The sequence below is a fragment of the Pundamilia nyererei genome, unplaced genomic scaffold (genome assembly GCF_000239375.1).
Source record: "Pundamilia nyererei isolate P.nyererei 1_Seehausen unplaced genomic scaffold, PunNye1.0 scaffold00001, whole genome shotgun sequence".
Taxonomy (NCBI): Eukaryota; Metazoa; Chordata; class Actinopteri; order Cichliformes; family Cichlidae; genus Pundamilia; species Pundamilia nyererei.
The window spans coordinates 12,479,333-12,492,108 of NW_005187402.1; the positions used below are offsets into that span (position 1 = coordinate 12,479,333).

The 12,776-nt window shown below is 39.4% G+C and overlaps 1 protein-coding gene across 2 annotated transcripts in view; it reads left to right on the forward strand.

Annotated features, from left to right (window-relative positions):
* The window catches only part of LOC102205275 (protocadherin alpha-C2-like), a 33,276-nt gene extending 28,577 nt beyond the window's left edge, over nucleotides 1–4,699 (forward strand). For both annotated transcript variants that reach the window (XM_013910786.1, XM_013910770.1), the window contains one exon: nucleotides 4,631–4,699. In XM_013910786.1, the coding sequence (XP_013766240.1) occupies nucleotides 4,631–4,637 (7 nt within the window). In that variant the 3' untranslated portion in view covers nucleotides 4,638–4,699. The remainder of the gene's footprint in view (nucleotides 1–4,630) is intronic.
* The last annotated feature ends 8,077 nt before the right edge of the window (nucleotides 4,700–12,776 follow it).

Genomic DNA, 12,776 nt, shown 5'->3' on the forward strand with positions numbered 1-12,776 from the left:
TGTGTGTGTGTGTGTGTGTGTGTGTGTGTGTGTGTGTGTGTGTGTGTGTGTGTGTGTGTGTGTGTCAGATTAAAGGTAAGGTAGAACAGCCTAGAAGCTATGTGGGACTGTTTCTGAATTTCTACTCACCATCTGCCTTCTATTCCTAGCTCAGATATTTACTTTCCTTTATTGTCAGTCTGTTCTTTTATTCCATCCCATATTTAAATATCTTGCCAGTTCTCTTACTTTTCTCCCTCTCTCTGGAGAATAAATCGATCTCCACTTTCTAAATGTTGTTGTTATAGCACCTGCATGGCTACATAAACCCTATACAGACAAATAGGAATGTCTCAAACTTCTACTCATACACTGAAAATTATTGTCATTTTACATTAAATTTAAACCCTGTCTCTGGGGACTTGTGTCCACCATCTGCCACATGATCTAGGTGGGAGCAAATAGCAAGGTGATCAGTCTGGCATGAAACCCAAACAGACACATCCAGACACATACATACTGCATATTAATGCATAATTGTCGTTGAATACCTGCAAACACCTGCAGCTGCATAGTATTTTTACCCTTAGCTGTATCCTTATTTCATTTGCCGTCAGCACAGTTTAGAATGTGTGGTGATTTATTCAGCCACCCAAATGTATTCTTCTATCAACACAAAGGCAGTAAAAAAAACTGGATGCATGAATTAGAATTAGGCTTTTAGGTATACGGTATTATCACATTTTGTTTTTATTAAAATGTACACACACTCAATGCTCAGCACAGAACAGTAACAGAGACTGGTGCTATTTTAGAAAAGGGTGTGGTCCCACTGCAGTATGGTAAAAGCAAAACAAAATGCACCTTGAGGATCTTTTAATACATTTTTTTCTCTGCTCCCACCCTCCGTTTTGGTGGTGAGTGCTTCATATCTGCATCCATCCTTGCACATTCTGGCTCCTTTTTCTTCCTCCTCCTCTTGCTTCTCAGCTCGTTATGTAACGCTGCACTGCGCTCCACTGCGCTTCTGCCCGAGTGGCCGATGGTAAGGCAGGACAAGCGGATGAATAAAGTAGATGTGGCAAAATGGAGCTGGGGTGATTTGAGTGGCTGTGAAAACCTTTGGCAGCACAGGGGGAGCAAAGGGACATTTGCATGCAGAGAAGCACGACTGGGGACTCCAGAGATCAGCTCAGGAGAGCAACGACAGTAACCCAGACTGCTAATCCAAAATTATTAATTGGAGTGGCTTGTATCTTTCTAGCAGTGCAAAGGCAGGAGGTTTTCAGACAGGGGCAATAGTCATAACTATGAAATACATGAACATCTTCATCTCTAATGTGCATGGTAGTTATCACTGATGGACAAACTGTTTAATACCCAGTCACATTGATGTTACTATAAACACTGTTAGACTTGATTAAGACTCTTGTCATTAACTGGAGGGATGGCAGTTGGATGACTAAATTTCCATGCTACATTAGTTGAAAGGTCAGGGGAAATGAGAGATAGACAGAGGAAAGAGGGTGTGGAGTTTTAGTGTGCGAAAAACATGAGCATTTAATATTGATGCAATAATGTTGAGATCAGTGTTGAGTGAGGCGAGTGTGTCACCACTGTGAAGTAAAAGATACAAAGAAGATGAAATGAAGAGACATACAAGCACTTTTATATTTAGCACATCAAAGTGCTAAATATAAAAGTGACAGATGTGCAGTTACATCTCAGATCTAATACACATCACTGTCTACTGTAGTTAGTAACATCAAAATGACCTATGAGCCTTACAGAGTTAGGATTCTGCTATGATATTACCTTTTTAGTTGCACCAGAGCCGATCATGACCAGACTATAGTCTCACTTGACCCCACATCCCTATAATCCCACATAACACAGTGTCTTTTTTTATTAGTGTCACTCTACTCAGCCTTACTGTTTCCCATCTGCGTGCTCCCAGCGTGACTCATCACTCTCCAGGGTGTTATTCCGTTTATGATTGTAACTTTGCATGGAGGCACTGCTGTCTCATCAAGTTCACACATTGAATTAGACAGGTAATTTCTTAGAGGCAAGAGACTGGACACTTTAGAGCAAAGCTTTGCCAGTATTTCAGTGTTATGCATTTTCATTTAGTGCTTCAGTTTTTCTTTTCTTTGTTTCTCCTCTGCTTTTGCGATTATAAAATCAGTCTTTTATTTCTGCTGGGGGGAAAGGGATAAGGGCTTATCCATGGGAGAAAGGCTGTCATCTTAATGAATGTGACTTTTTCTGTCTCTCGGTCTACATTTAGAGAAAGCCTGTCTGCCCTGATCTTCTCAGTCTCTTTGTCAAGTTCAGTCTTCTCTCTATAGCTCTTACAGCTGTGTTGTCACAGTCAATGAAAGCATGATATTTGCGGGCTATAGCAATGGGGAATGATGCAAATACATGGCCCACTTAATTATTTTCATTTTTATTTCAATGATTATTATTATTTTTTTTTTTTAGTGTATTACTATTCATTGTTTCTTAAAGCCCAACCAACTGTCTAAAACACATATATTCAAATTCCAGTGTAATAAAGTGCAAATGAATATGCAAGTGTTTACACTGGAGAAGGTAAAACTTTAAATTGCTTATTTGTTTCGCTTGAAAATTATTGAAATGTTGAACCGATTGTTACTAGGTGCCTGGTAGTTTCTCTATTCCACCTAATCATGTCAGCTATTATTCAAATTTGAAAAAAAAAATCCTGTTTTCTGATTCAGCTTGGGCAGTTTCCCAACAAGACAAGCTTTAGAGGAGTACCCGCCTCAATCAGCGGGACACATCTCATCCCAACTAATAAGTTTAAAGGAGGGAACAAGTCTAAGAAACAACGAAGACATTTTTTTAAAATTAAATAGAACATAAGAATTGGATTTAGTTTATTATTCTTCAACTTGATGGAACCCGAGAGTTTGGGTGTATCACTCTTTCACTATAGCCACTATAATTCCTATCAATGTAATGTTTATGTGGGTTATCCGGATTTATCGAAACAGTTCCCCCAGTTCTGCCTTTGCTCACATCTACTGTTACATTCATGAAGTGAAAATTATGTTTTTATGTCTGAGGTTCTTTTTTAACTACACAAGATAATCATAATAATCATAATTAAAAAGTTATATTTAGTGTATTTAAAAGTTTTCTGTCACACTGGCTTAGTATTACGTTTTCAACAGCAGATCAATGTTATGGCCCTGCAGGCCTCTCAGGTCTTACTTTGGTAAGACACATTTTTACCAAAGAACAACAATTTTCTTTCGCTGCCTCAGTCAAACCTCCCATGTGTTTGTGCATCTCCTCTGGCCTGTGCATTAGGCCTCTGTATTAGGCACTGAAACGCCACAAAGCAAATTTAAATGTCAGGAAATTACCAAACAGTGAGTGCTGTTGAGTGCTTTCTGTAATAGTTATAGAACTGCCACAAAAACAAAGCCTTTCATGTTTGTATTTAGGCTGACATTTGACTTGAAATAAAAAAAAATTAAGACATAGTGTGTAACATGAAAGCTCAGTAGGTAATAAAAGAATAAGATAATTTTGGAAGCTGGTATTCTTTACTCTGGGTACTGCATGAGGTCACACTTCTTTTCCCAGACCCTGTTACTTTTGGTTGAATAGAGCCGTATTCAGTTTATCTCCTCTTTGCAAAGAACACAGAAAAGGAGTCAGAGTAATATAAGGAATATGAAAAGCAAGTATGGCAAGTAGGTAATTTCTGTGAGGAAAGAACCAAAGTGACTGTGCCTTATGTTATCATGTTCTGTGCAATAACAAAGTACCAACCAACTAAGTAAGGATGTGATCATGCATTGAAGCATTGTCAGGCTGGCTGTCCAGGCCTTTCGAAATACAGCTGTTTGTGACTGAATAATGGTGTGTTATGTCTGCATCCATTCATAAACATGCTACCATTTCTAGCAGTGCAGTGTATAACCCAAGAGCTGGCTGCAGCAGCTAATACATTATCTAATAAAATTGAAATGTTTCTCCAAGGTAAATTCCTCTCACAGCTTCAGTTCAAGACCTTTCTCAGCTTTTAACATAGTAATTAAAGTCATATTAGCTTGGATAGGTAGGGAGATTTTGATTTACTGCCCACTTTATATTTTCTTTCTTTAAACCTCCCACAAAGTTCAACCACTTCCCACCTTTTATATCATGTCATGTCTGTTGTTACCAATAATTATGTACTGATATTTTTTTTTCATTGACTGCTGTGGAGATCATTGACATTTAACTGCATTTGGACTTTTAACCTAGTAAATCTGATTAATGTATATGAATGTGAAGGACAGATTTTCCCTGTGCTTTTCATTTACTTTGCAGTAGCAGATTACACAGTGATTGCCTCTTATAGGCATGCTTTATAAGCTAAAATGATTACTTTTATCTGATATCGTTAAGAAATTAAGAATCAAAAATACAAATCTGATGACATGAAAACATTTGAAGGACACAGAATAATGGAAAGGATGACCATAAAATACCACCATAGTTTACCATTATTTTTTTTTTTTTGGTAGTAAACCTACAGTGCTATAGTTGCACACAGCCACCACTGAGTCATTTCAAGAAAAAAAGAAATGTGATATAAACTATTATTCCATCTTTTCTTTTCTTTCAGATGGTGAAGGAGGAGAGGTTTCGCCCCCGATGGGTGCTGGCGTAGACAGCAACAGCTGGCACTTTCGCTATGGCCCCGGTGGTCCAGGTGCACCTCCACAACACCTAAAACCTGGAGAAGTTCCCCCAGAAGCCTTCATTATCCCTGGCTCCCCTGCCATAATATCTATTAGACAAAACCAAGGAGGCGAGGACGACAAGAGTGATTTCATTACCTTTGGAAAGAAAGAGGAGGCCAAGAAGAAAAAGAAGAAGAAGAAGGAAAAGAAAGACAAGAAGGATAAAGGAAAAGATGATGGAGATGAGTAGATGAGAAGAGAATTAAAACTACAAAGTAGAAAAGGGTGTTGTTAAAACAGAGGTATCAACTTAAGTCCACTGGGAAAAATACATTGTAAAACTATTTCCTAATTTCACATTTTGATCATAATATTAATTTAAAAATCTCTCTCCTTTGTGAACCTGGCCTTTTCAAGATTTATTTTACCTTCAGTTCCTGATTGTGGTAAATTACAGATCTTGCCTTGATTGAACAAATAATACAATACCTAATAAAATTATAGCGTTTTCCCCACACCCCTATGTGCCTACACACCCCAAGTCAACTCACGACATCCTTTAACCCACTGGGCTTATTGGCACCTCTGTCTTACCCCATCCAAACTAAAGTGTATAAATCACTCCCTCTCTCTCTCAGAGGAGATGAGATGCTTTTACGAGAACAACTAAAAGCTGTGCCAGCAAAGGAAAAGAAGAAACAAAAAAAAAGACTGAGACAGATTTCTGCAGTCTGGAGCTGGACACACTCTACTTGTAAATATCATGGGCGAGAGTCACCTAAATTAAGGCTAACAAGAAACTGCTGCAGATTCCTCTGGTAATTACCAACAGTGTTTCCTGAGATCTCAATGAAACCACATGCACATACGCATGCTCACATATTCAAACATGCAAACACAAACTTATCATGAAAAAGTGGACACAGAAAGCACTTGACACTAAGAGAGAGGGAGCAAAAAACAGCTGGCATAAAAGAAAAGTGCTTGAAACCAGACACTGCAAGCTTTTTGCCCTGCACAGTTGCCTATGAGGTGCACATCAACTCTCTCAGGATTGATGCAGCATGATTTGCAATCACTCTGTATTTGCTCACTGCATTGAAAGAACACATCTTCCGCCAGAACCCCAACTGAGGAATGCAGAGAACACTGGAAAGATGGAGAGAAGACACCTCAGATTCTCCTGAGTATCACCAAGGGGAGAGTCCAGCAGGGCTGGCACATGACTCCATGCTGAGTCAGTGGACTCTAATGAAAACTTTGAGTTCATCAGGAGAGTCTTTGATAACACCATCTTTCCTCCCCCGCTGCAGCAAAAGCCTAATGCTTTCTGCTTTGAATGTTTGGTAGCAACCAGTCCTTACCCAATACCTTGAGTTTACAAATGCTCACCTGCTTGTACTTGCCCCATGCTGCCAGGAGCCATCTTCTCCTGCCCAAACCGCCTTTTTTTGTGACAATGAAGTTTGTAAACATGTTATGTTTTCATTCATTTTCTGAAGAGATTCATTATAACATAATCTTTTTTTCTTCATAGCTTTAAATGATTTTTGCTTGACATACCCATCACCATTTACCCTCAAACACTGACCCTAATCCCCACTCTAACCCCCTGCCCAGGATCAGTCCTGGGAGTGGCCCGTTCTGAACATTGTGGTGTGCTGCTGAGAGCAGCATGGAGTAATGTGGATGAGGCCTGGGGAAACCCAGTTGGGGAGAGGGGCTATGCCCTGAACTCTTGTCAGATGTTTCTTAAGTGCAAAACGGTTCAGCGCTTTTAACTTGTGAATAATACACTATGTGGTTCATTTCCTGTTTGTAGCCACTAATGAGAGAGGACCAGGTGGGATGAGGCTGATTACAGGGACCCTGGAGGACTGGGATAGAGTGAGGAGACAGGTGCCGTGGGCTGGCCCTCCCTCTCCATGTACAAGAGAAGTTCTCCAGCTGATTGTTCACATATTAGCTTGTATGTACGCTGTAAATGTAGCGTAGACTAGATTGCCTCTACATTAGCAATTGAAACTTGATAAGAATATGGGCAACTAAGGACCCCGATCCCAGAGCTATATCCCACCAATCCTCTCTCAAGAGGTTTTGAAGTAGGGGCACACACACTGGCCTCAAGGCCTGCTTCTGTTGGTTTCCCTCCCCCTGCCTGTAACTTGTTGCCACATCCCCAGAGTTTTGCGGCTCAGTATGACGTCACTCCATTAAGTGGCTGCTGCATGTACTGCTCTAAGGAAACACATACTATATAGAGAAATATATATATAAATAGATAGATGGCTATGATTTTATTCTTTTGTATTATCATTTTTCTTCATTACTCGCACAGGAGATATTTGTATGTACTTCTGTCTCTGCCAAACATCGATGTACTAAAATCTTCACGCTCCACAGATGTTGTATGGCATCCACTAAACCTCTTTAGATATTTGTAAATGCTATAGTGTGATACCTTTCAACGCAAGTTCATTATTTTTCTTTCACCAATGATAATTTTGTTTTGGAGAACAAACAAAGCAAGAAAAAATGAAAAAAAAAATCACTCTGTGGATGGCTTTGACATGATGACCTAACTAACACTGTATTATTGTAACTGAAATATGTATGATCCTATGATGAGCTATCACTTCCCTTTCACTCTTAAAAAATAAAAAAGAGAAAAAAAAATCCAGTGTACAAAATAAAAGGATATATGTAGTGTATGCTTGTGTTTAGTGAGTGTTCATGCTGTCATTCTTTTCCAATGTATGGTGGTGAATTATGGTGGCTATGTGCTGTTCTGATTGGATCAGCCAAGATCTGTTGTAAAACCCTTTTTTGTACACCCTCTCATCAACTGTGACAGTGACGTAGTGAATTTCATTTACTTCATTTCTTTTTTTGACTTTTTATTTTCCATAAATGGATACAGTGGTAATGTGTTTGGTTTATAAATCACTAATAAAATTTGCTTTATTAAAATACATGTGAATATATTGTCTTGTGTGTGTGAGAGAGATAGCTCTGTGCTTTTCCCCTGTCATTTGAAGGCCAATTAAATAGTGACTAAATCTATTTCAGGTTTTAAGGGGAAAAAAATCTATTTTTTAGCACCCAGTTCATGTGCACGTTTAAAATACTACACCTATTTAAAAGTTGCCTTTACAATTACAATTTTTTTGGCAGGCAATATAGAAAACAAGTGCATCTCCTCACAGAGGGCATGGCGAACAAAATATCTGCAGGCAGCTCTTCTCTGTCACACATGCTCACATCCTTCTTTCTCTGAACTGACATCCAGTCAGGTACAAAGACTTGTTCCCTGCAGAGATGAAAGACAAGCACATTGAGGTACTTAGTTTGGGTGCCTAATTTCTCCTCATTAAAAGCATGGTCACAGATGATCCAAATGGTCCCATGTGAAAGTAAGCTTCCAGATGCACCATAATTTAATAGAGTGGCTAAGTAGATTTGATGTATCCCAGTGTGTGAGTTTGTCGAAACACCTACACAGTAGTGAGCCATTACTCATTCTGGCCTAGATAAAATGCCACATTGATAATCAATACATTTATCCAGTTTGTCAGGAAGTTCAATAGTTTCCTACTTTAGACTGTTTTTAAAAAATTCAAATTTCCTACTTTGCTTTTATCTGTAGTCTCGGTTGAACAAAATGTAAGATATTTTCAATGCTGAGTTAATAGCCCAATACTAATGCTAATAAAGTCTCCTTCTTTCCAGTTTTCATCCAAAGAGGGGAGACTGTGATGAGAGAGGTTCAAGAGTTCATGTTTAAAAAAAAATGCTTGCAAAGATGCAACATCCGTTTCTTTATTTCATTCTCTCCGGGAGACAGTTTCCATGGTTACGGCTATTTGGGGAATAGTCTCTATAGCAACAGCCTTATATACTTAGCAAGCACAGGAGGGTTGAAACAGCAGGGTGCCCTGGATGGGTGTGTCCTTTTATATGCCACAGACAGCATTTCACAAATGACTATATAGCTACTGATTTGAAGATTCAATACAGTATCTCAAATTCCTTTTCTAATAGGAACAACAGATAAGAAAACACTTTAACCAAAAGACCTACGCCCACACATTCAAAATGCCTACAGTAACACATTCCCATGAGGATTTACAAGATATGTTGTGGTATTTGTATATTTTAGCTCATTTGAGGTATACAAACAAATTAGCAAACAAAACAATTGGATTGGTTGCAGAAAAGTAGCCCACAGTGTTTGGTCTGCAGAGCAGTGAATCTCTGGCTAATGAATATGGATATATATTATGACATAGCAAACAGAAAGAAGCACAACAGAGGGCCACTTGCTGACACTATTTACACACTGTACCTTTCAGACACAAATGTGAACAAATTAAAACACAGCATAAACACAGACTACACAATATTTTTTAGGACATGTAAGGAACTAATGGATGAAGGCCAGAACAAAAAAAATGTCAAAAACATAACAGAAACGAAATGCCATATAAATGTGCACTGAAACTGCAGTGACTCAGGAAAATCATCCTGTCAAGGAAGCAAAATTGAGTGACTTGAGTTAAGATAGTGAGATTAATATGAGGAATAATTTTGGCCTGTGGCAAAAACAGAGATACAAGTTATAACTTGGAAAGGCAGTTCCTCTGAGAAAGTGCAAAAGAGTTAAGGAAACTGGATTAGACAGTAGGTTGAGAATTAGGAAAAAAAATTTCAGCCTGATTAAGACAAATGATCTTGAAGGGCTTATTGGTAGCTGAAACATTTATAGCACCCAAGTTGCAATTTGTCCTTAATGGGCTGTGTTTCTCACAGCATTTACCCTTTTACTTTAATTTAATTTATTTATCCTTCAGTCCTGCACCTTACACATGGCTCACATGCACAGACCACAAGTCGAAATCAATCATCCAGGGCCAGCACTGAATCTCATAAAACGGGGCGATTGTGGCTCAAGAGTTGGGAGTTCGCCTTGTAATCGGAAGGTTGCCGGTTCGAGCCCTGGCTTCGACAGGAAGTTGTGTGTCTAGAACAAGACACTTCACCCGTTGGCTACTGGTGGTGGTCAGAGGGCCCGGTGGCGCCAGTGTCCGGCAGCCTCGCCTCTGTCAGTGCGCCCCAGGGTGGCTGTGGCTACAATGTAGCTTGCCATCACCAGTGTGTGAATGGGTGGATGATTGGATGTGTAAAGCGCTTTGGGGTCCTTAGGGACTAGTAAAGCGCTATATAAATACAGGCCATTTACCATAAAAAGCATATAAACATTACATGAGCTCCTATCAGAAACTGTAGCGATTTGCAAGTGTAATAATGGGGGAAAAAAAAAACTGATCCCCATCAGTCACAGGACACAGACAATCATAGATCACACAATGGGCTAATATGCCAACAGCTGTGCTCTATGTTCTGTACATTTGTGAGGGTAGGAGCCTGATTCACCTTCTAATAAAAACAAGCAAGAGTATATAATCAACATTACTGCTATATGCAGAAGCAGAAAGCAATTCATATGTGAAATATATGCAGAGCTTAAACAGAACTGCTGGACTTCACTAACCATCATGCAGTGCGTGTAGAACGTGTCAGTGCTTGAGAAAGTCCAGCATGAAAGTGTTAATTTCACCTAAATGCATAGACTATTATATCTTGGCAATGTCAGACATTTCCAGGATTTTTTTACAGTGAGGACATATGAAACATATATGAACACATAGTGGGGAAACACTACACGAATAACCCACTGCACTTGCCACTTATTCATCAGTGTTGCATTCTTTTCATAGGCAAGAGTACTAAGTAAAAGGCGCCATCTACTGGTTAAAATATGACAGCACGTTTGACCACAATTCAACCAGACAGGTAAATAAAGCTAGGCATTTTTACATTATTTGAAATTTCACTCCTCTCATAATCAAAATTGGCATTCATTATGGAAAGATAATTGTTAGTATTCCTAACATTCATGCAACTGAAGGGTTTCAGTTCAGTTTTGATTTTAAATCATTATTTAAATTATTCACTTGCTGTTACCGTTTTCTTTCTTATTGAATAAAAAAATCCCCCCTAAAATGTGGTTGTTTTCTTTTGATAAATTTGCCATCTATTGTTAGTGTATTGTATGAATATCAAGCAGAAACAATAAGCAAATAAACAAAAAAAAGAAAGAAAATATTTTAAGAAAAAGATTGGGTCAAAATGCACGTATTTAGTGTAAAATCAAGCACAATGTCTACTAATATAGATAATATCATTAATTTTAGTTTTAATTCGTATTAATTTTTTTTCTATTTTTTGAGGGGGGTGGTGGGGGTGGTTGTGCATGCATCTGCCACTCACTTCTGACCCATATACTCCCTTCTACTGCCAGGAAGCATGCACATTTCATAATTCTGCTATAGTGACAGTGGTACTTTGGCCAGCTCCATGATCTGTAACTCTCTTTTTCACTTTCAGTCGTGATATAACATTTTAACAATGCTAACTTTCAGCCATATAACTGAGACTATATTTATAGCACAATATACACTGATGAAATTATAATCATAAAATGTCTCTATCGCCCACTGGTGTCTGGCTACAGTATAGGTCATAAACCCCGCCTCCTCAGATGGGACCGGGGACAAACTAAGATAAAAAAGTTCTCCTCAGATATTTTTTTCCCCCAAAGATGCTTACTTTCATTATCAGTACTTGTCATCACGCTGATTTGTGTTTAAATGATGTCATTTCTTTCTCTCTCCACTGGGTCCAGAGGACATCCTAGAACAGAGCTGACCCTCTGGATCACCCTGTTCAGTCTTTTTCTGTCTCAGTCTCAGCCTGAAAGACCCTTACAAATAAGTGCGTAATTGGTTCGAATACAGTGTAATTTAATGACCACATTGTTTTGAGGCAACATGGGCTAATTTGCTGAATTGTGATAATTTACATAATAAAAAAATGTAATGCCTTGATAGAGTTATTGTGAAAAGTTTTAAATGACTCATGAGTATAGGACTGCTTTTGATTTAGATTTAGGATTTTATAGTAGATATTGCTGTGTTTACAAGGTTCTAAAGGAAGCAAATTAGTACATGCTGTTACCCTGTCAGACCAGGGGTGCCGCTAATGAGGCTGGGTAAGAGAGAGGGGAGAAGAAGAAAGTAGAGAGGTAAAAAAGATGGAGTGCCCCTGTAAAGGCTGAAATAAAGTGTTGAACCCAGACGTGTCCTCCGCTACCTGATTACAAACTCAACAAATTGGCGACGAGGATGAGCGCTTCAGTGCCGAGCCCACCGCCCTTTTTGCAACATGCGGGTGAGCCGCCTATGACGTGGCGCAAATTCTTTGAGAACTACATGCTAGTGATAAATGCTACGGGAGATGCATGGCCGGAGGCGAGACGACGAGCCGTCTTATTATATTGCTTGGGACCAGAGGGACAACGACTGTTCTACACACTGCCGAATCAAGGTACAACGTTTGCTGACGCCATGACTGCGCTTGAAAACCACTTTGTCCCTAAAGTGAATGTAGTGGCATGCAGGCACACATTCAGACAGCGAGTTCAGCGGGCTGATGAAACTGTGACCTAGTATGTTTCCGCCCTCAGAGCGTTAGCTGTGCCATGTGGTTTTGGAATAATGGAGGGTGAAATTATTCGGGATCAGCTTGTTGCTAATGCTAATCTCAGTGTTGTTAAAGATAAATTGCTGCTGGAGGAGGACCTTACATTGGACAAGGTAGTTACTATTGCGTGTCAGGTGGAGGCTGCGGTCAAGAATGCTACACTCCTCTCTTCTGCGCCCACAGCCCAGACTGCTGCAGTACAAGCTGTGGAGGTGAAGGACGCAAGTCTTCGGGGAAAAAGAGGAGCGCGACCAGCTCAAGCTCGGGGACCTACATCTAAAGAATGGCACAAAAAGGCAAGTGATAAAGAGGAACAGCGTCATTGTTTCAGATGTGGATCCGAGAAACACCTGGCTAATGATAAAAAACTGTCCAGCAGCAAAAGTAAAATGTAAATGGTAAAAATAAATGGCCTGTATTTGTATAGCGCTTTACTAGGGACCCCAAAGCGCTTTACACATCCAGTCATCCACCCATTCACACACA